Source organism: Anthonomus grandis, chromosome 7 (assembly GCF_022605725.1).
Source record: "Anthonomus grandis grandis chromosome 7, icAntGran1.3, whole genome shotgun sequence".
In the NCBI taxonomy this organism is placed as follows: Eukaryota; Metazoa; Arthropoda; class Insecta; order Coleoptera; family Curculionidae; genus Anthonomus; species Anthonomus grandis.
The window spans coordinates 14,806,543-14,831,866 of record NC_065552.1 but is presented as its reverse complement, the minus strand read 5'-3'; the positions used below and the strand labels follow the sequence as shown (position 1 = coordinate 14,831,866).

At 31.5% G+C, this 25,324-nt stretch overlaps 1 protein-coding gene across 3 annotated transcripts in view; it reads left to right on the top strand.

Annotated features, from left to right (window-relative positions):
• LOC126738929 (uncharacterized) overlaps positions 1-25,324 on the top strand; it is a 50,235-nt gene that overhangs the window by 4,006 nt on the left and 20,905 nt on the right. The window contains exons 5-15 of one of the 3 annotated variants that reach the window (XM_050444417.1): positions 4,464-5,015; positions 5,073-5,276; positions 5,507-5,617; positions 7,268-7,348; positions 7,410-7,466; positions 7,549-7,735; positions 7,805-7,865; positions 8,078-8,226; positions 13,693-13,891; positions 20,370-20,480; positions 20,559-20,658. In XM_050444417.1, the coding sequence (XP_050300374.1) occupies positions 4,464-5,015; positions 5,073-5,276; positions 5,507-5,617; positions 7,268-7,348; positions 7,410-7,466; positions 7,549-7,735; positions 7,805-7,865; positions 8,078-8,226; positions 13,693-13,891; positions 20,370-20,480; positions 20,559-20,658 (1,812 nt within the window). Of the gene's footprint in view, positions 1-4,463; positions 5,277-5,506; positions 5,618-7,267; positions 7,349-7,409; positions 7,467-7,548; positions 7,736-7,804; positions 7,866-8,077; positions 8,227-13,692; positions 13,892-20,369; positions 20,481-20,558; positions 20,659-25,324 lie in introns of all 3 variants that reach the window. The other 2 variants (XM_050444416.1, XM_050444415.1) reach the window with 2 other exon arrangements.

Genomic DNA, 25,324 nt, shown 5'->3' with positions numbered 1-25,324 from the left:
GTTGGATTTTGCATACGTCCTGTTAGAGTGGAGTTCTCACAGTTACCTAAGAAATAACACTGTCAATAACATTTTCGAGAATAGTGTAGATCATAATTGTTTCTGGATCATGTTTAGGTTCGTCTCCGTTTGTTTGTGAATGTACCGTAGCTTCATGTCCCGCTAATTTATTAACAATAATTTCTTGATCAGGCTTGGGTTGAAAGGATAATTCTGGATTTTGCTTAAAAAATCAAATTTTGTTTTCTGTTTTTCCTACTTTATAAGATTGTGCATACGACGTATTATGGTTGGAGTTTTCAGTTGCTTACCTCAAAAAAAGCATTATCATTAACATTGTCAAGAATAGTCATGGGGTCTGGAGCATCTTTAGATTCGTCTCCCTTTGTTTGTGGGAGTACCGCCAACATCTAAAAATGTATAATTATTTACAATAATAAAATGGCACCATTTGTTAATTGAACAACATGAATTTAGTTAATTAATTTTTCTAATTTATCATTATTACGCGAATTTAATTTAAAAATAACGTACCTATTCAAACATTATTGTTCCTTTGGAAAACTCTTCGTTTGTGAGTCGCAATTTCAGGGTTTCAACAGCTTCTTTACTTTTAATACACAAATTCAGACACCGTAAGCCCCTAGACATTTTTAGGATAAATAAATAACAGTATAACAACAAAACACACTAAAAACACGTCCGCTTTCCACGAGGAGGGTTAAAAAACTGATTTAGTTTGGTCGTTACGATTATTTAACATCCGACGAGAACCAACGTGTCTGATATACCACGATTTTTAATATATCGTAAGCGACAGGCGGATACGTTTATTTATATGAATATTTTGGGCGGTTGTGATATTTCTAACCCTAATTTTGGCGCGAAACATAACGATTAAAAAAACAAAATATCGTAAGGGACTTACAATATTACTGCTGAATCTTTTGGTAACTGTTTTAAGAGTTTCGCTATAGAATAAAATGCAAGCGACACAAGCTTACGATATTTTACATATTGAAGGCGCATACGATCGTATATTTAAAAAATGAAATTATGACGTTCTGTGACCTTTGGCGCTAACGATGTTTTTCTAAGTCGATGCAGCTCACCTAGACAATTCCGGAAACACCAATATCGCAATTTTGCAAAAAATGTCGCTTACGATACTTTGCCTGGACACTGACGATATATCAATGCTCTCGATGGTCTCGCTATAATTAAAGTAGTATAACAATATAATAATGCTTTAATAATAATCTTAAGTTTAATGCATTTTGATCAGTTTTTATTGACTTAAATAATCTCTGAATATTCCTTATAAATTAAATGCTTTTAAGTCTTGCAAAAAGACAACATATTTCTTTTCCCTATAATTGTAGAGATCAAAAGCTAAAAGTAGCTTTAAAGTTTAGCTTTTATTTATTAAAAATTCTTTCAAAGTCAAGCCAAAAAAGTACAGATCTCTGCACCATAAGTGACAGAAGTTTAAGTCAACATAACAATAAATAATCTGCTCAAATGGCTTTTATAATTTATGAGTTTTTAAAATTTTCCTGGAACCTTGAAACAGGAAACTATATTAGGAAATGTGGGTTTGTTGAGTGATCTTTAAATAAAACAATCAGTACCATGACCTATGGACCAAAGTGGATGTTTTTAGAAAGACTCTCAAGATCAAGCAAAATAAACACTAAAAATGCTATACTTATCAACTACCTTTATTTGGTCCTAAGGTTAAAACCTTTGGCATCACATTCAAACCACAAAACTGATTTAACCCCATCACTGAACTCTTTACTTTTTACTCAAAACTCCAGTTTTAATCTTCTCCCCAAAGATGCTAACATTGTTAGTAAAACATGTATGGAGAGTAAAATTAAAAAGTTTTGGTTAGTGGTAAAACTATTTTGAAATTTATATTTATTTTCTCGCCTAAATAATATAATGAATAATTAAAATTAAATTTAAAATACACAACAGCATTAAATAATAAAAAGCTTAAGAAGTTTATACATTAGAGAAGTAATATAAAACTGCTATAACTTATTGTTAATCTATGGGGTGGTATAACAGGCTGCTCTTTATACCTAATATCTTCTTCAAATTTGAATAAATTTCATATCTGAAGAAAATGCTTACATAAAATTTGACAGTTTCAATATAGAGATGTTAGAGTTAAGATTGTTATTTCTGTGATACCATTATGCTGGTTTAGTTCCTTCCTTCCTTTCTTTTGTTTTGACCTTTGATAGGATTCAGCCACTCTGTTTTGATTATTTCTTGGAACTGTGAAATAAATCACATTAAAGTTTTCCTCACATCCACCATCTTATTGAGCTTGGTCTATAGGTCCTGCTGTGTAGCAGATTTTTCTTGGTGTTCCTATTTAATGTCTTTTGCACCAAATTTACACTTATTTATTTTCTTCATTTATTTATTTAAGCTTCAATCAAAACACATTATAATAATGTAATTACAATGAGGGTGTGTCTACCAACTAACTAAACAAAACCAAACTAACCTAATAAAAAAGAGACAATAAAATTACTAAATAAAACAATAAAATTAGACTATAGGGAAAAGTTACAGGTCAATAAAGGCAGTACTAAGATACATACAACAATAAAATAAGATTGAGTATAATAATAAGGACTAGAACAGCGGATTGTAAAATTAATTTAATCCCACACTAAGTAGTTTTTTTTTAAGACTTAAAACATTTATATTAAAAATAGTTTGTAGGTCTAAGGGCTACCTTGGGGACATTAAAATCGATTCTATTAATTTCATTCAGATTACAGTATCTATTTTAAACCACCTTGAGTTTCTAATAACAAAACCCAGTGCCCTATATGCTTTTTTAATAATAATATCCTAGTGCTTATTAAATTTTAGGTTTGATTGCAAATAAACCCCCGTCCTGTCTAAGTCATGGCATTCAGTCTTTCTTTTACACATTACTAATTACAATATTATTTAATTTTATTGTCTAAAAACCATTTGTTCATATTATGTAAATCCCTCTGTAAATCTTTAGAATCATTAAGAGAACTAATTTGTTTAAATATTTTAAAATCATCAGTATAAACTAGGCTTTGGGAAAATTGAACACACTCAGGTAGATTGTTAATGAAAATTGCAAACAGTAAAGATTACTACCCTGAAGCAGTATTTCTACTTTACTTTATAGACTACCCATTTTACTTTTTTTTTATTTTGATTTGTTTTTTCAATTAAGTTTCAACAAACTTTAGCAAACAACCACCTATTTCAGATTAGCCTCTTTTAGGAATTGACTCATTCCACATAATTATAATATTGACATTCATTAGTGGCAAGGTTAAATATACTAAAATTATAGGTGCATATACTACATTTGATTGAACTGACAAATACTGCTTTTCCATTTCTGCTGTATTTCCACTGACGAGTTGTTATATTTGTATGCCAATGCCATGAATCTTTCTTTGGTTGGAAAAATGGAATGTTAAATTCTATATTAAAAATCTGTCGATTAATACTTTCTGTAGCTGGTTTTCGCTTTCCAATTACAATGATGTGTAATTCTCAAAAAGTTGTAAATACTGGATATTTGGACTTTTTTCTGAAAATGTGTTGGTACATTTATTTTTGCAATTTTTCCAAACCGGCTTGACAGCTCTTTTATTTTGAATAATTTCTCATTCAGTTTGTACTATTCAGCTCCACTATTTCTTGAAGACTTAGTATTTCTTCTTCAACCGCTTTTCTTCTTTTTTCTTTTTAGGCTCAACAATACCTTAATTTTCTTGGTTAATCTCACTTAAGTCTCACAATTAATCACACAAGCCCGAGGGAATTCAATCGACATCTTTTCTACTTGCTATAGATTGCAAATAGATCTTCTGATACCGATGAAGATAATTGGTTGTTTGTCTTAGTATTTGGACGTTCTAAAATAAGTAATAAAGCTCATTGCATTACATTTTATTATTTATAATATGTTTTAATTAAAATGTAAGTTAGTTATTAGGTTACCTCACGCATCACCAGATGTCGTTTTCAGCAAATTAAAAATGTTAGTGTTAATAATACCTCAATGCTTACTATGCAATTCAAATGAAATACACTAATTGAATATCAAATGAAAAGAAATGAAAGAAAGTCAAATGGTGGGAAAACTACTTCCATAATAACCCAATAAATATGGCTTAATTTTTTAACAAACAATTCCTTGGTGTCAAAAATGTTTTAATTCAAAGTTTGAATATACAATAGTTCTATAGATATAGGAGGAATTTATATTAAACTTTCATTTAAATTAAGACTTTAATTATTAAGCCAGTTAATAATTAAAGTATAGGAGGTATCTATAGTAGGTACTTATTTAACAATCAATAATTATAATTCCTTCATTTATATTTTGAATCTTTAAAATCAATCAATTTACTATATTTCTATTAACACTATAATACCTTTAGAAAATGGAATATCCTCAGATGGAACTTCTGATGGACCCATTAAAAATGGCGATAACGCAGAAAAAGACGGTCATACGGAAAACGAACAACTCGAAGATCGTGAGCCAGATCTTAAAGGAATGGAGTATGAATCAAAAAATGAAGGGCACAAAATTGATGAAAATGTGACGAGTAGCAGTGAGCCTAATCATATAAACATAAGCAATAATATTGATGAAGAAAATGGTATATCAAGCACCTCAAGTAATGTTGAAATGGTTGCTTCTCCTGACACTCCCCAGATAGAACCTGAGAGAAATAAATTAGATAACGAGGGACAGAGTGCTAGTAAAGATTTGCAGAAAACTGATCCTAAAAGTGACGATTCAGATAGTGAAAACAAAGAAGACATTCAACCCACAACAGAAGCTATAAAGGAAGCCTCTGAAGAAGAAGTTAACAATGAAAGTTCCAAAACTCAGGAGGAAAAATCTAATAACGAAGATAATGACAATGAGAAAAAATTAATTAATGAATCAGTTGAAGACATTAAAATTGTTGATGCAGGAAATGGTAAGAAAGAACCTAGTGAAGAACCGTCAATTATTAAAAAACAAATTGAAATTGGAGGATCACAGAGTGACAAGGAGAAACCATGTAAAGAACCTGATCTGGAAAAAGTAATTGAAATTATAGAAGAAAACACTGACAATGAAGAGGAATCTGCTAAGGAACAAGTTATGGAAAAAAAGAAAGAAACCCTAAAACATAAAAAGGGCAATAAAACAAACTCCAGTGAACCCAGCATTTCAGGCCTTCAAAAACATAAGAGTGGTAAGGTTTTAATACATTTTATAAAAGTTTTTAATTTCAAAATGTACTTAAATTATATTTTTCATAGTGTAATAATAACCTTTTAAATTTATTTTAAAAGATTTTAAGATATAATATCAATCAATTTTGTTAAAATAAATTGAAGCATTGCACTATTGAGATAACATTTTGACTTGTGTAAGAGTTTGTACTTTTTGGTATGAATAAATAAATAAACAATTTCTTTGTAGATAGTGCAGAATCACAAGACATGGACATGGATGAAGAAGATTTCGATCCTTCCATGTTCTGTCCAGATATTACAATGGATGTTGATGATGCTCCTGTAGTCCATAGTGATGGTAAGCTAAATCTTCTATTTACATTAGCTTACATACCTTTTATATTTTAATTTTATATAATATATACATGGCAACCGTTATAGGCGTTGAGTCCTATTTTGTATTCTATTAATTAAATTTTAAATTGCCCTCTAATGAATGGCATGGTATACATCTATCCCTATTTAATTTAGCTTTACCACACTTTTCTTCGGTGATTGAAATCTGTCACCTGCTGTCTATAAGAGCAAAAGCTATTTAAGAACTATTTATTTCATGAGTAGATTTTGTAAAGGGATTAAAAAGCCGATAACAACATCTGTAATAGTTTAATCTTTGTGCATTTAAGGGCTTGACAATATGCATATATAATATACAGTGCTTTTATTTCAAAACGAACCATCCGTAATAACTTCTTAAAAAAAAATGCGTCAATTTAGATATACAGGAGGACGCTTTTATATTTGACAAAGTTCTGTCAATCACCTCCAGCTAGCTTCACTTTGATATGTTGGTCGAATGGGAGCCCCCATTGTGTGAAACATCATTGTAAGCAACATTAAAATGTCTATATCGTTTGGATTAGTGTTGGGTTTAGGGATCAATAAAATAAAAGTCCAAAGGCGACTTCAATATGTTGGACTTAAGTCAAAAAAAATAATAAAAATTAACATTAATACAGAAAACTTTTTTTAGGTATGTGACATTTTAGTACATTTTGAGCACTTCACTTTCAATAAATTCCGTAAACTGTTTAAATTTTTTATTTTTCAAACAGCTTTTTACAAATTATAAGTCTATAAACATGTATCACACAATAGGATATCCATTTGACATACCAAAGTATGATGATAAAATATTCATTATTACCAAACATTTTAGCTCTCTATCCGCTGGTACGTCGATCGATTTCTTTATTTTTTTGGCACTGTTGAGTAGACACTTAATGGTGCTTACAATGATGTGTAACACACTGATGGCGGTTCCCATTTGATCCATTGATATCAAAGTGAGGTTAGCTGGAGGTCTGCAATGTAAAATTAGCTAACTAAAACTAATGTAAAATTGGTGAATAGCAATACTGTGATATAGAATTGTGACATACTTAACGTTGATTTATATTAGAAATTAAAATTTAAAGTTATATCCTTTAAATTTAATTGACTTGTGTAAAGAATGTACTTTGTATTAACACCTTATTCCCATTTTTTAACAATCGTGTTCTGGATTACAAATAAAGGTAATTCTTTTTTTTACTCCTGTACCGCCTATAGGCAATATGCTATTTGAGAACTCATGAAATTGGATAATTCGTACATTTCAGTAGAATAAATGATGTTTTACTTGAAACTAAAGATGGAGTAGGCAAATTTAGTTTCAAGTACAGGTCAGTCATACTGGGCAAGAACTAGAAGCTGGGTCATAATTGACCCGTGTCTTGATAACCTTATAATGTATGTTATACTATATAATAACTGTATAATGTATAATAGATATAAATTAGGACTGTTCGCGTTAGAAATTTTGTATTTTTTGTAGCTGCCACTTAACCTATAAATAAGTCTAGTTACCAGTCACAAAACTTATGAAATTCTATTTAGTTTGGAAATTAAACATACAAATTTGTTTCCATAATAGATAGGACTCGTTATTTACTTATTTTCATTATAGATGCTAGAGAAACTGCTAACAGTCCTTTACCATACGAACCAATATTCTCTACCCTTGTTGATGAAATAACTGGAGCTGAATGTATGTTATATTGCAATAAAACAGTAAATTCAGATGAATGATACACATAATGTTTTTTTAGTGCAATTTGATCTTACTCCTGTAGAAATTGAGATGAGGAAACAAATGTTCACTGAAGGTAAGAGCCACTCTATTTCGACTATTCTAACATGTGTTGTATGTTTTAAACACTCTTTAATCTTTATATCAATTTACTTTAGACAATCCAGTTCAGAAGACGAAAGTCCACTGTACTGCTTGCAATGTTCACCTAGGAAGCGCCTTATCTGGAGCAAACAATCGTTTTGTTCACCCACTTTTGAAAGTATTGATTTGCAAGAATTGTTATCATTTTTACACAAGTGGTGAATTTCAAAAGGATGAAGATGGAAGTGAATTATATTGTAGGTCAGTAAAAAAATATATTTTTTTCTTAACAGTTTATTTCTTAAAATCATTATAATACTTATCTTTCAGATGGTGTGGGCAAGGTGGCCATGTGTTGTGTTGCTCGTCTTGCGAATACGTCTTTTGCAAGGTAAGTGTAATCATTTAATGAAAAGAATTGTTGGTAAAGGTCTAAATGAAACAAAGGCCTTTTTATATAATGTTGATATTTCGACTTTCATCCATGTATCAGCACTTCAGTTAAAAGGCTTCTGATCCCGTTGAGCTCCTCTCCAACAATTCCTTTTAGAAGTAATCTTTTTAATTTCTAGCTTTCACAAATTATTATTATTATATTTCTAGCGCTGCATAAAAAACAATTTTGGACTAAAAAAATTTAAAGAGATTAGGGAAAGTGACGACTGGAATTGCTTTAGGTGTGAGCCAGAACAGCTGTCAATATTAAGAGCTGCCTGCGCAGAGTTTATGGAATATTATACAAGAGAACTATCGTAAGTGCTTCACTATTATAACTTTGTTTTTGATGGATAATTAAAATTTGATCTCCATTCAGTATGAAACTATAATGTGTCCAATACCTTTTTTACAAAGCTAAATCAATTGACACTTGTTTTAGAAAGTGAAGTAAATGATTTATTTACTCATAATTTCAGTCCTAAAATTATTTGTTTTATCTAGTCATTACGCAGGTAATAAAAATTAAATTATATTTAATTTAATATACATTGACAAAAACAAGAGGCCTATAATTTAAATTTTTTGTATTTTTAAAAAATTGTCGGATCAGGTAATTCCCCGTAAATCTCCAAAGTAATTTGTTCTTAATTTTAAAAAAACAAGAATGTATTCATAAAGCAAAAAAAACCTAGAAGATAAAAATATAACAACAAATAGGGATGACCTTAAATTTCATCTTGGAGATTTATGTTTAAGACCAAAGGAAGAGAAAATATACTCAAAGTGGGTATACGAGGTCTGGCTATTAAATAAAAAAAGTATTATACATTCGAATGCTCCCCTTCAATATACTCCCCTCCCCTCGCCACACATCTTTCCATACGTTTTTTCCATCGATCGAAGCAGTGCTGGAAATCTTCTTTGGTGAGGGCCTTTAGGAGCTCTGCCGTTTTTTGCTTTACCGCTTCCATCGACTCAAATCGGGTCCCTTTCAAAGCAGATTTTATCTTCGGAAACAAAAAATAGTCGCACGGGGCGAAATCTGGCGAATACGGCGCGTGTTCGAGCACTGGAGTGCGCTTACCGGCCAAACTACTGCTTCACAGATAGCGCGTTATGGGCAGGTGCGTTGTCCTGGTGCAAAATCCACGAGTTGTTTTTCCACAACTCGGGCCGTTTCTTACGAACTTGTTCTCGCAGTGTTGCCAAAACTGACAAATAGTAAGTCTCGTTGACAGTCTGACCCTCTGGAACCCATTCAGTCATCACGATACTGTCGAAAAAAACGATCAACATTGCCTTGAATTTTGATTTGGACATCCTTACTTTTTTTATTCTGGGCGATTCAGGCGTTTTCCAATGCATCGATTGCCGCTTGATTTCAACATCGTATTGAAAAATCCACGTTTCGTCGCAATTAATAATGTTTTTCATCAGTCCGGGATCTTCTTCTAACCTTTCAAGGAAATCTGAGCAGACCTGTTGACGCAAGAGCTTTTGGTCAGGAGTCAGGTTTTTTGGCACCAACTTTGCACAGACTTTTGTCATGTGTAATTCCCCGTGTAAAATTTTTCTAACCTTTTCTTTATCGGCGTTTACAGCCTGGCAATCATCCGGGTGCTCATTCGACGATCTGCACGCAAGCATGCACAATTTGGTTGATTTTGGTCACTGTTTCCGGAGTTGAAACAGTGACAGGGCAACCTGAGCGCTGGTCATCTTCAGTGCTCTCTCGGCCCTCACTAAAGTGCTTACACCACTCAAAAACGCGCACGAGAGAGAGAATTTTCCCCATAGGCCTCTTGCAACAACTTATAGCACTCAGTCGGAGTTTTTTTCAATTTAACGAGAAATTTAAGATTGATGTTTCACTTTCAAGTGGGTCCTTTCCACATTTACTCAAGGATGCCTTGATTATACCATTATTTAAGGGTGGAAACTATGATGACCCATCAAATTTTAGACCCATAGCCCTGCTTCCCACGCTTGGCAAGCTTGTAGAAAAATTGGTAAAAACTAGGATGATGGAATTTCTGAAACGGCATAATGTTCTTAACCATCAGCAATTTGGATTCCGGACGAAACTGGGTACATCTGATGGGGAGAGTGCGGCGGCGGTGTTTTGTGACTTATCTAAGGCGTTTGACTGTGTAAGTCACAGAATACTGCTACAGAAGCTAGAAACCTACGGATTCAGAGGAGTTGCTCTCGACTGGTTTCGCTCTTACCTATCTGGAAGAACACAAAGGGTATTCTTTGACAATGATATGTCATCCCGTCTGAATATGGACGCTGGTGTACCCCAGGGTTCTGTTCTTGGACCAATATTGTTCCTGCTATATGTCAATGATATCTCTCAAATTCCAATTAGGGGCAAATTTACTATCTTTGCGGATGATACAACATTACTTTGGCATGACACTGACACCAAGAGATTAAGGAATATTGTTGATGAAGATTTAATTCTTGTAAAGTCATGGTGTGAATCTAATAGATTAACCTTTAATATTTCTAAAACTAATATTTTAACTTTTAAATGTAACCTTGGAACTGTCACTTTGCAAAATGAAACAATAAGTCCTTCTGAAACATGCAAATTTTTGGGCCTGACGATTGATAAGCAATTAAAATTTGAAAATCATATCTCCTCTTTATTAGGGAAGTTATCATCCAACTGTTATGCTATTAGAGTAATAACACATTCTCTGGGACTTGATGTGGGCAAAATTGCCTACCATGCTCTTATAGAGTCTTATCTGAGATACGGTATTGTGTTTTGGGGTGAGTGCTCTCAGTATTTGTTCAGCTCTCTATTTATTTTGCAAAAAAGAGCCATACGCTACATGTGTGCAGCTCCCTTTCGTAGCCCCTGTAGGCCATTATTTTTAAAACACTCTGTCCTGACATTGCCATGCCTTTTTATTTTAGAGACTGTTTGTCTTATCCACAAAAAATATCGCCATCAACTTGGCCCCCCCTCCTCGGGTTACAATCTCCGAACAACCTTCTCTTTACCTCTGCCTATCCCAAAAAGTGAGCAGATTAAGTCCTCTTTTGTGTACGGGGGCAGAAGGCTTTTTAACCACCTACCCCTTTATATAAGGCTAATAAATTGTGAAAAACGTTTTAGGAAGAATATAAAGAAACTTTTGCTTGCTAAAGCATTTTATTCTGTAGACGAGTTTTTAAATACAATTTTTTGACAGTGAAGAGTTTTGCGCAGCGTAATGTGAATTCTTATTACCCTTTCTTTGGGTGTGTTCTATATTCTATGTATGTAAGAATTGTTAAAATTTTTATATTTTTGTAAAAGATTATGTTGTCAACTATCTTTAAGATTTTATATAATGCTTTGTTAACAACAGATGATGTTACGTAACAATAAAGCTATTTTTGACTTTGATGCGTTACTCTTGTTTTTCATCACACATGGTTTTCGCCACGAGAAAAAAACACGTTCGTTTCAAACCGCTACTCCACGAATACTATAATAGTGACGAAAATGTGTTTTGGTACATGCATAGACAAGATATCTAGATACCCAACGCACTACTCGTTTTTTTTCCCATCCGTCTAGGGCGCCTCTGGACATGCAGTCTCGTTATTTAATAGCCAGACCTCGTAGTCATATACCTATGTCTCTTTGAGAATAATGGATGATTATTTTGAATTTATGTTTAAGCTTTGAAAAATGGGCTCAAAGCAGTATTGCCGTTGTCATAGTTAAAATCATTCATTCCTATAAGAGTTTCCATTTCAACGTTTATTCTTTAAAAAAACCGTTCAAATAATAGCTGCTTAACAACTTTTCAAAAATGCAAGCTTAAATATTGTTTTTTTCTTTTTCGTAAACTAACCTTGATTTTCAAATTACTTTAAAAATAAAAACTAACGGTAAAATTTAAGGTCACCGTTATTCCCGTCGTACCCTACATTTTGATATTACTTGTTTGTACAGTTATTTGCATGATGCGTTTTAAAAAACATTTACCAGCTTTTTATGTATTTAATGTTGGCAGGATTGTCAACAAAAAAAACAAATACCATTTTCAAAATAAAATTGTTCGTTCTTTTTGAACACGGTATTAAAAATGCACTTTCAAGTAACCTTGGAAATGAACCTGAAAGTAAAATTTAAGATCCCCGTTATTTGTTTTATCGAACCCTCCAATTTTTGTAAAGTCATTTTTTTTATTAGTCTTGTTTTTACAAAATTTTTTACCGATTTGTCTGGTGGTATTAAACGAGAATTTGCTGCTTGAAAGTCTTAACTTCGTTTTCTCGGTAACTTGTTTCAAAATCTTATTGAAACAAACTTTTAAGTATGTAAATGTTAATAGAAGATATCATTTACTTAAATTATTAAATCGTTTACAGACATTATACATTAGAAAATCGTACTTTGCGTTCTTATAAGGTGGTGGTCTTTTCTTCTTGTAAGCTAATCTCTGACACATGTACTCGAATAGACCTTTTCTGTAGCAGGAGTACCCTTTTGCATAAATTTCCAGAGTACTCTAGCGAAAATGTAATGTAATGCGTGTATATAATAATAATAAATAGTCTTGATTTTAAATAGACTCTGGTTAGGGCAGTTAAGGCTGGTAACTTAATAGAGCATTGATAAATAATATCAGTACCAATAGAGTAGGTACATAATACTAATGATTGAAAAAAAATTACAATACTTTAAAAACCAAGATTATCAATATGCTAAGTATACAAATTCGAAGAACAGATAAAGATAGATAAAAGAGAAGTAAAACAGCAATAGAGTCCTATGAAAATTGGCCAAGCAAAAGATTTTTTAGTTTTCTCTTTACTGTTTGTTGAGAGAGATCATTGAGCTTTTTGCAAATTAAGTCATTGTACACTTTGGATCCCAGATAAAAAAGATACGGTGCTTTAGTATACTTATAAAGTTGCTAAATCTACTGGGCTTCTTTTTGAGAGTCTTTTCTTCAGATAGGCCGACAAATTGGTTTTTACCAGACGGTCTATAAAACAAGTGACTTGTAGGGTTTAGTGATCTTAAATAATGAGCCAACCAAGCTCTGAAAGTTTATACCTGCAGTGGTATCCCGCCCTAAGATTATATAAATCAAATACTAGAGTTTTGTACACGTTGCAGTATTTGCCTGGAAACAAAGTCTAAGAAAGACCCATACACAAAATTACGATAATTTAAGTGTCACAAGACCAGGCTTTCGGATAAAAGTTTTTTCAGGGCAGCATGTCTTTGTACTTATAGAGATTTCTGAGTGATATATATATGAGCTCTGAAGTAGCTATATCACTACAGGTTTCACATTGTTTTATTTTTATATATATTTTAAGTATGAAGTATTTGCTAGATGGTTGAGAATTTTTCTGCACCCTAAAATTTCTAAAAAACCTTATTTATTTCATCTTTTAATAACAAACTATCAAAATATTTTAATTGATTCTTATTAATGACTACACCACTGTCAATTTTTTTTTTATAATATTAATAGTTTCGCTATCGGTACAACTACATTGATACAGAACACCACCACGTATACAATACGGAGTTTATCAAAACTTCGATTTGTAAATTTGAATTGCTTAGTTATTTTTCAAGTGATTATAATTTTTTACTATTTAGTCTAGGGCATGACCAAAATATTACTCCCCGTAGCAAACTATTGCAACCGAAAAGCTTGCGTCTAAAGTATGAGCTCAATTACTTTCAAAATCAATGGAATTAGATTGGTAATGGTTTTACTGATTTCATTTTTTATTATTTTTTTTTTCATTAGACGGGCTTCATCTCTAGCAGAATCGCATCCCGAGGTAATGACAACAGACTACACGACGTGCTGTTTATCCCCTGAGCCTAAAAAGGACGAGTCTAAGACCCCGGCGGTGAATAGAAACCGACGAAAACGTAGTGATTACGAAGTAGACCCCGATTATACTCCTATCAAGGACGACGATCAGCCACCATCCAAGGTAAAGGTAATGTAGATCCCTTTCCTTACTAGCATTTACCTTTTAATCCTATCCCATAGAAATTAGATAATAAGTAATGATTATATAAAGGTATATTTTAAAAATGTGTTATGGTATATTTTCTTTTTAGTGGCTTTTAGAATTTTGTTTTGGGAAATTTTTACGTAATTCTTAGAAGGGAGGGATTCTTAGGAGCTGTCTTTAAGCCTTTATGACTAGCCATCGAGTCTTTATAACCTGGCTAACTAGGCAAAATGTAGATTTTAGAATATCATACCACGCAACTCAACGTAAATTTTATTTACGTGTGATGACTGAGTTTGGCGATTTTTTGCGATTTTCCACAAAACGTCTCTTAAGGTTTATACATAAAATCACTCTTTTAATCTATGTTGTTGTTTTCTATATATTTATTTGTTCGTTAGTTGCAAAATTCTAAAAATTATACGGCTTCTCTGACAAAAATTTTCAAAGAAAGACTTTTCATGGGAAATTTAATTTTACTTAACAATTTTTGCAGCTTTGACGCAAAAACGAAAACCCAAATAAAAAATCGAAATTTTAAATGACAGACCTCTTGACGCGCTCGCTCATTGACGAGATTATGTAGTGTCGCCATTATTTTGGACAATGCGTAATTTCCAATTCCCCAACCTGTATGTCATTTCCATTATACTTTTTTTACACAGTTGATATTTTTCTCTATATATTTCTCTATATATATTTTTTTTTCTTCCACAACTGTATTTTTACTATCCAAATTTAGATGTGGACGAATCAAGAATGTTTTGTGTGGCCAAGTTGTGAGGTACACCTTTATCGTCAATCTCTTTTATATTTAAATCTTATGATTCGAATTCTTTAAAAAAAAAATCACTCACTATATTGCAATAATTTCCCTATTCTAAGTCATTCTTGGGAATTTCTCTCGGAACCGCGGCCGCATATCCATTGCCATAAATACTTAAACACCACTCATTTTTCTGTCATTATTTTAAGGACGTAAATAATTTAGGCGTTTTATTGACATACATTGCATTCAATGAGACTGGATAAAAGGAGACTGATCTCCGCACTTCCCAAATGAGGTAACGTGTACGCAAAATTTAACGATAACGGGGTTTCCAAAGTAGCCTGTTAGTCAGAAGTGTACCTCGCTCCGATTGGTCAATCTGCACTGTGTTTTTCATTTTATCATATTTTCACTCGCGCCAATTTGGTTTTCAAAAGGAGAATTTTTGATAACAATCGTTTCAAATTCATGTTAAATGCGGATAAGACATTTAACATGAATTTATGGATTAAAGTTGTAAAAGAAAAGTTTTAACTCTTTTTATGACTCCACAGCTTAGCGTAGAATGATTGAATTACTATGAATTAATTTTTCGTATTCATCATATTTATTCGAATTTTATATTGCAAAAACTATTTTGCATCAATTTCGTTTGTGCAGGATGAAAATAAGTTTTGAAATTGGTGAGAGATATTTGATTACATTAAAAAAGGTATTCATGTATGCGAATTGTTCTTTTCTAAATAAGATGTTGTCAAGATATGGCGTAAAGTAATCCATCCTGATAGTAGTAAAGTCGAAATTATACCCATTTGTAGTTACGTCATCCAGGTGAGAAAAAACGTATGGCGTAGATATTTTTGCCAATCAATATTAGGTTAGAAACTTTACCATCGCCTTCAGAAATTAATAGTCTGCTATGTATTTCTATACGTTCATAAATTAACAAATGATTTATTTTAGCAGCATATTATTATATTTTTATATTTGTGTATATACTTTCATTCCCAAAAAATTTAAAAAAATCTTGTAGTATTTATTGTATTATTAACAAACTTAACAATTAATAAATATTATTATAATTAATCATAAATAATAGGACATAAACAACAAGTCCGAAACGGAATTGCACTTCAAATTGAAAATGTGATAGAGCGAGCCGCAGATGCAACTAAATTGAGCACAACAACGATCGCAAATATAAAGAAGAATGGGATAAAATCAGATCAGGATTACGCTGCTCATATATTTTCCAAGCAAAAGACCGCAAAAACCAAATCTACAACATATTTGAAGTAAAATTCGGCACTAGCAGTAGACGTAACAAAACCGAGCTTACAAAAATTGTGAATAATGGTATAAAATTATTTTAACTCACTGGGAAAAATTTAAATACTGACAATTTAATTTACTTGTTCATGAAAAAAAATGCTGCTTGAAGGAATATGTTAACACATTAAAATGAAAATACCATTCCAAAAAATAAAACATACAATTTAAAAAAAAACACGCCATATTGCATTACCAAGTTAATGAAATTGCAACGATATGATTGAATACTTAAACGAAGATCATAAAATAAAATTTGCTAGAACAAAAAAAGCTTAATCAATCTCGTCAGTATTGTCAGAGTCAGAACTGAAATCAGAGATATTGTCTTCGTCAGTCGTAATCACAAGTGGCAGAATGTCATAGGCATCACACACTTGTATTGCCTCCCAAGCCTTTTCAATTACCTTTTCTGTATGAAAAACATATTTTTGCCAATGATCTATAGAAATTTCGTTTATTACCCTTTCCCATGTAGTCAGAACTTCTGAAGATCACTTAAATGACCCTTAAATTTGGAAATATATTGATCATATTTTCGTTTACATTCCGACCATACCATTTCAATTGCATTAAACTGGCCATGATATGGTGGCAGTCGCAAAATTTTGTGTCCTAAAGGTTTAACATATTCATCAAGGAAGTACTTTTTTTCACTAGGGCAGTTTCTGCGTGCAATACTCCATATTTTATCTTTCATGGCTTTTTCTGGAAAGCCAATATTCTTTTTCTTCAACCATTCGGTCAGTCTCTGCTTTGTCTAAGATTTTCTCGAGATTTCTTCTAATAAACCAGAATGGTAACTTTCATTGTCCATGATTATAAATGACTTTGGGGGAAGATTTGGAACCAGCTGAGTTTTAAACCAGTTTTCGAAGTTTTTTCTGTTCATATTGTCATGATAATCTCCCGTCTTTAATCCACTCTTGAATATTAAACTTGCACCCTTGATGAATCCATCTTTAGTTCCGGCGTGGACCACGATATAACGATGACCTTAAAAATAAAAGATAATTCAATTCTCTTCAATAATATATGATAAATCATTCTTCCAGAACATACATTTAATATAATTAATAAGTAATGTTCCATGCACATACGAGTAGTGGATGGAGTTAAATTCCCTCATATTGTCTTAGAGAGAAATTATATGAAACAGATGAAATTATGAAGTTAGAGGGCCCTTACAAGGGCAATAGTTTTTATTCAAAAAAAAATCTAAAAAGATAACCAGGTAATTTTTACCTTCACTGTTTTTCCTTGAATCCGTGTGCTTGGTGTCATCTTGCCAGCTACTACGAAATGATCCCTTGCTAAAAATCCACGTCTCGTCAATGAAAACTGGAGTAAAACCTTCCGGACCTACATTTATATTTTTGTTATACTCCCTTAAAAAATTGATTCTTTTATGAACAATATTTGGCAAGTCCATCAAATATTTTCTGTTATTTGATTTTTTCCACTTGAAGCCTATACTATTGATCCATCTTCTTAAGGAGTCAATGAAAAACTCAAAATATTCAATTTCTTCCCTGAACTTTTCTCTTATTGTTGCCAATATTACATATTCTTTTCTGGCGTACATAGAATAAATTGTGTCCCGAATTCTATGTTTCAAATATGTTGTAATTTTGGTTTTTGCTGTCTTTTACTTGGAAGATATACAGGCTGCGTAATCCTGATCTGATTTTATCCCATACTTCTTTATATTTTCGATCGTTGTTGTGCTCAATTTTGTTGCATCTGCGGCTCGCCGTATCACATTCTCAATTTGAAGTGCAATTCCGTTTCGGACTTGTTCCTTTTACAGTTGAAAAAAAGCCAATATATTTAAAATCATCAGCTGCGATTGTTCATTATACCTATTATATCTTTTTTTATACATTATCTAACACTTTTCGAAATAACTTTCAAGAACAAGTTGACAAACCAATATTTTTGATTGACAGTGACGGATATTTCACATAACCTAGTATATAAAAGATGAATAATCATCAGACAACAATTTTTTTCAAAAGTTTGTTGTCGCCGCTGTTTGGAATATGCTAAACAAAGATAAACAAAAATGACGTCATTACAAATGGGTATAAATTCGACTTTATAAGATACTTACCAGATACCAGGCATCAAGGCAACTTTACGAAGAATGGCATGTCCATTACTGGAAATTGTCGAAAATCGTCATTTAAAGAACCAGGATATGGTAAATCATTGTTGTAACTTTTGTTTTTTTTTATTGATAATGCAAAAAATATATAAATATTAAATTCCATATAGGATATAGTAATTTTTTGAGAACCGTTTTGTGTTTTTAATATTGGTTAATAATCAATTTTACAGAATTAAATGTTTAGGCATATATTGAATTATTTTCACATTGGTTTCAATTAATAACAATTTTTTCAAAAGAAAAATTTTTTCCCTGGTAATTTAGTTTCCTTTTGCTGCCAAATTTTGCATTTTTATTCAACAATTTTCTGCAACTGCATCAATTATTGCTTATATTGTGCGATGATGAATGGTTTGCGATTATTTGGACTTGTTTTGCATGATGATCTTGAAATCTTATTGAGCAAAGAGTATTTACAAAATGATGATGAGAAAAATACTCGGAAAAAAATCTAATGCAGTGGTTTAAGTCTCAGGTAATGTAACCTGCGCCTCTTTGTCCAAAGAAGGTCCCAATGACAAAAAAACAGTGTAGAAAAGAGAAAATCAATAAAGATGTAATTGTCAATCACGTAGCTGGTATAGCCCCATTATTAAACTCCTTTAATTTATATTATAGCCACTTCACTTTAACTTCTACTTAATATATTAAATACGGGTAAAATCAAAATTAGTGTTTGAGTAAAATAATTGTGTATTTGTTATTATTTAAATTAATTTAATGTATTCCTTTTATATAATTTATATCAAACAATTTCTACATTCAACATTCTCTGTGGAACGAAAATTAATATTTCAAGAAATTTATAATAGTTTTATATGAATTATTTTCTAATCAATATTTCATATCTATATTATATGCGTTAAAGTCTTGATTTTGAATTTTTTTCGAAGAATGAATGTGAGACGTTAACGAAATCCTGACCAGACCTACAAAATAAATCATTTCATATATGCTATTTAATTTTATTAATTTTGTCATGACAAACCAATAATTTTATTTAGTTATTCTTTTATTGTTTTTTAGTCTTTACAATTTGAATTACATTACTATTTGAGATTAATTCTTAATTTTATTAGCGGCTGCGCCTTGCATCCATTTAAACATTTATCGTTTAAATTGATCTTATTTCTATAATTAATTCTAATTCTTTAAGATTACGTAAAGCTATGGGGAAATCATGTTGTTGTGTCCGCTATACAGTTTTCTCGAGCTGCGGTTAAATTTCTCGATGACGCTCAGGAATAACAATATTAATTTTCATTATCATTATAATTTTTCTAGTATTTCATACAAAAATTTAGAAAAAACAACATATTTGGTGAATTTTTCCCCGGCGGCACTTTTTTTAATATAATAAAAAAGCTTTGGAGTAAATAACACATTGCCAAATTTTATATTTACAATTATTTTCAGCTGTCATTATCATTAAGTGTATATAACACTAACATTATCAAAAGGTACGTTCAGCCAATCAGAATAAGGTACCTTTCTGACCAACAACGCCCATGTGGCAACTTTCCGAAACTAGTTTTCGTTCATTCTTGGGTACACACGTCTAACATACAGATCGGTCTATTTACCTCTAGTCTCCTTGATTGCATTTGATTGTATATCACTTGTAAATATTATATATTCCATTTTCGAAAATAAAAATGCCGTACAGTGTTTTTGTGCCATGCACTGCACAAAAAAACTGCGTTTATAGAGTAAAAATTCCTTAATTTTTTAATATAAGTAATTTAACTTTTTTGTTTTTATTTTTAAGAAAAGGCTATAAAGATTTGCAAAACGTTGACATAATATTTTAATAAAAACATATGGTATTTATCATACAGGATGAAGCATGAAATATACAACAAAAATCAATATTTTTGTTTTTTTTTTCCAGAAAAATATAAAATAAATGTAGCTATATCGATATATACTGATACTTATTAGATGTAAAGGAGAAAAAATTGTATATTGTTATTTTTATATATCTTCAAGAAAAACATAAATTAATTTGTAATTTCCTTAAAAGTACTATTAACTCTTTAAAATTTTACTTTATATTAGGTTTGAAAAATTTACAAACTATTTTTAACTGCGGGTTTATTTTTCTGGTAGATTTTTTTTGCAAAGTCACCACTAGACTCACCATTAATAAAATATTATATTATTGCTAAAATATATTTTATCTTTAAATTTAGAAACTGTCTCCGACTCCACCCATTACTACAACTCCTGTTCCATTACTGCGACCAATCGCACCCAAATCTAACATCGTCCGTTCTTTAACTCCAGGGCTAGTCCGACCACAGGTAAGTCGCACTGTTCTTTTTGAACTTCTTTTGCAAAATAAAATAATATTTTTATTGTATTTCTTGTTTTTCTTTTAGATATCGAGTACCGGCAATCAAGTTTTTAGAATCACCCAGCCAGCCAATGCCAGGTTTTCCACTCCTACTAGTTATACCTTACAAAAGACTACGGCGCAAGGTAAGAGTATATAAAGTAATAAGGGACATTTTTCACCTTATTTTTGGTGGGATGAGGAAAAGTTGTTTTATAAGAGAAAGATTATTATAAAGAAAGATGAATTTACTATCGACAAATATCAATTTGTGGCTAAGAATTTACCTCAAACTAAACGATCAAATTTGAATGAGAAAATATTGAAGCTTTTTAATTATGACAAACGGTTTTTTAATCAGCAAAAAAATTATATAACTTGACTTGGATCTAATTGTGCGCTTGGACTAACATTTTGTAGAGTAACAATTGTTTATTGAAATGGGAATAATTAGCCTATTTAATATCCCTTATCTCATTGGTTTGATTGATTTTTTAGGAAATAAATTTACTACCACACTCATATATGTCCTAGAGAAAAAATAAGGTATTCCTCTCCTTTCCCTTAATCTTTTTTTCCATTTCCTTTATTCGTTGTACAGGATAGACGTTTTATTAAAGACTCTCAAAATCAACAAGGTGTTTACTTACAAAAACAAAAGTGCGAAGCCTTTTAGCTTTAAACAAAGTTTTACTTTATTTACTTTATTAAATTTTTGCGTATACAGGAGGTTATGTTTATTGGGGTATACAGGAGGTTATTTTTATATTATTTATAGCAACTTTGTTATTTTAGATGAGAAGAGGGTTTCTATATTATGTAATATGTTTATGTCTTTCTATTCTATATTATGTAATTAAAAGTCGTTTTCTAATTTTTTTGGTGAACTCTTAAGGTATTTCTTATCATGGTTAATAGAATTGAAAGGTATCTTGAAAATTCCGTTGGGTATGAACATAACACAATGACAAATACTTTCTGGTCATAAACGTGTTTAAGTTTAAAAATTAGTTTTAACATTTTTAATATTTACGTAACATGAAATTAAAGAAATATTTTTTTAAGATAACATGTCGATGGCCTAGGCGCAATACCTCGTATTAACATTTTAACAACTTTTCAGGAGAAACAAAAAACTGTATTTTTTTCTTTTTACAAGACACTCCTATGCAATTTCTATTTACCTAGCTAAAAATCGTATTTGTTAGACAACTTTATTATAATATATAACATATAATATATAACAAAAATATTGAACATTAGTTTTTTTAGCTATGTGGTTTGATACGTGGTATTGCTTATTGAATCACATGCTGATAAGTGCTATTTGTCCACGAATACAATAAAAATAAAATGCAACAGATTTTGTAAATATCGAACTTGATCGGAAAAGTCAATTTTATATCCTATTGTGGTATAAGGATAATAACGTAGTTCTCTTAGATTATTGACAGTGAGATCATCGGTACACCGCCCTGTTCTTATGCTTCTGTACCGCATGAGATGTTTATTAGCGTAGTTTTTAAATATTTCATGTGTCAACATTTCTGCAATTAATGGGGTCGGCTTTTTTCTTGCTTTGATTTCTTGATTTTTTAGTTTTTTCTCTATCAGGCTATGGACAGCATCGCACTCCATTTGGGTGCGGCCGGGTTCCAAATATTTGTGTGACCCCAGTTTTTTGTTTTTAACAGAATATTGCAGTAGTGTGTTTGGAAGTACTACATTCCGATTTTGGTAGCCGCACCCATCACTCCAAAATATCACTGGCAAATCGTCTTGACAATACTTTTCCAAATGATTAATAATAATTGTAGTAAATATCGAAGAACATAAATCCCCCTTAACTTCACTCCACCATAATAGTTGCAGCATTCATGAGTTTTTAAATTATAAATGGTAAAATTGTGAACCTTTAATCTAGTTTTGAAGTCAAATTTACCTTCCTTGGCTTTCTCTTTATCTATATTTTTTGCCTGTCTTGCTTTCTCTTTAAGAGCAATGTGAATATTGTATTCTGTTGTTTCAATATTTCCCGCTCTATAAGCAACACAGGTATTGCATTGATCTTTTTTCGGAGTATACAGTGCTATGTTAAGATCCTCAAGTAACTCGGAAAAGCACCAATAATTTAAAACCTTTTGTTTATCTTCCTGACACTTTTCTTGGTATATGTTATATAAGTTTGCCTTTGACTAAAAACCATCGCTTCGTTCACTCCTAGTGTAGATAAAAACGTTTTTTGCAAGCTTTTTTTTTCTGTACCAACTTGTAAGAAATAGTCGTATGCTAAACTGCGTCTGGAATTTTCAACATACTTTCTGTCAGTAGACTTAATATTTATAAGCGCAATAACATAATTTTGGTCCCAGTTCATTCTTTTCCAAAAGCTGGAAAAAATTTGGTTTCGTTCTTTTTCAGATTTTGAGCCCCAAAATATAGTTTTGTATTTCAAACACTTGGACGATGTACACCTCGCGCTGCTCTTTGTTTGTTTTGAAAAATTTGACTTTTGTTATTTCTAGTATACCCTAGGTATTCTTCTCCAGCCAACCTCTTCATTTTGACTCAGAATTGCCCGGGACATCTTCTTCTTCATAAAGAACAAAATCTGCATCATCTCCTTTATTTGTTCGATTGTAATTTGTAGGTATTTCTTCATTTATTATAGCTTTTTCTTTTTCATCAGGTTTTTCAAAAATGTTTTCTATGTTGTTTTCTATAGAATAAGACTGAACGTTCTCTAAAACCTGTAGCTTCTGATAACTCAGTTCACCAATATTTTATGGCAAAATATTATCAATATTTTCTTTATTTTCAAAGAGAAAACTGCTTTGCAGTGCCTGTTAAAGTATGTCATTATCTCTAATTGTATTTGTTTCTTCCGTAATGCATTCTGTTAATAAATCTGATGAAGGTTCTTGGTTATTAAAATTGTCTGTATCATCTCTGAGAGGTTGTGTGTTTTCGCGTGCTAGCAGAACCAAACGTTTACCCCTGGATGTCATGGTGGAAAACTAAAAAAAAAATTCTATTAGAAATGTTTTAACCCCAAGGGTCGCATAAATAATGCACAATTACTTTAAATAATTTACAATTTCCATTTGAAATACAACGTAACAAAAATTTATATAAAATTGTAATACCCTGTATTAACAAAAGCAACTTTAAACGTAATTTTAACCGGATTTGATTTTGATATTGGACAAAATTATTATAAAAACAAATAAAAGAAACAAACCTTATGCGTTTTACAGATAAACCAAACCGAAACTTACCTTTGTTTTTCACAAGAAAACCAAAAAATCACTAGAGCAAAAACCACCTATCCTACTGGCCATGTAAAAACTGTTGATACGAGCTATTTCCACTAGGTTACCGACTCGCGTTGATACCTGTTAATGCGGACACCGATTTCCCGCGTTTATTTTGCAAGTAGTGCGTTAAGCTTTTGATAGATAGCGCACAATATTCCACCTAATATCAGGAACATAATAACTCGATTTAGTCAAAATTGATGATACGAGGTATTGTCACACCGGGGGTTGGCCCGGTCTAGGACCAGGCCGTGTGACGGTTACATACATTGTATGTAACTGGGACCTTAAGGTACGCTTTAGCATTGAAACAAAATATATAGTTTACTAAATACCTTGTATTAACAGCAAAATATAATTATAACGATTTAAGTGGAGTTACCCAAATAAAAGAGCTAATTTGACAAGAGATAAACTAAGATCGACATAACAGGATTAATAATTTAAGTACATGGGAATATGTAGCGAATTCTATAATTAAAGTGAAAGTAATGTTACGTAACTTAATAAAGTGACAATAATTGTGATCTTCTTCGATATGATAAAATGTTGTACTTACATTATTATTATTCTTGGAGCAAACATTTCACAAAGCTTTTCCGCACTGCTTTCGGTTACCTCTTCTTGCCCGAGACCCGGTCGTAACTCTGCCAAATTTCGTTCGTCGTACCCTGGTGTTAATTTTCTTTGTCAGCAGAATTTCCGGTTTTTTCCAAACCATCGTTCTGTCGACAAAGTACTTTTGCAATCTTTTTACGATGGAAATGACTTGGTTATTTCATCATGCAATCAGGAAATTGTTACTTACACAATTTGTGGGTAAATGACCTGGTATACCGAACGAATATTTTTAAGTGATTTTTATATTAATAAAATAAAATTTAAAATGTTTTTTAATGAATTATCTTCGTTTGACAGTATTGCACCTAGGCCATCAATGTATTAGTTATCTATAAGTAATTACATCATTTTTTACCGTTTCAAAAATATATAATGGTATGCACTTTTACCCAGTATTAAAAAAAAGAAAGAACAAATTTTTAAAGGTGATGTTTAAAAGGACAGCCATTTTCTCTAACACCAAATTGGCAATTGATAATTGTTTGAATAGTAATTATCAAGAAACGCCCTTAAGAGACTTAGAACTTTGTGTACCATCTTGCTGGAGGTAAACAGCATTACATTGAGCTAATGGAATATTTTTGAGCAGTTCTGGAATAACTTCCTGAAGGATTTCTAGTCTACGTGCTATAAGATCTTAATAAATCCTATTAGCTATTAGTCTGCCAAACTATAAAATATGACACTTCAACTCCGAATCTTCCTTGTTTTGTGTTCTCATACATTAAATGCTGATTTTCTGTATGCTAGTTTTTGGTATTGTAAAAATTCAAAATGCTCGCACTCGAAAAAAGCATTCATCTGATAAAATAGTAAGTCTTCCAAATAAACCGATAGCATCGATTTGCTGCAAATACCACTGGAAAAACAGTTT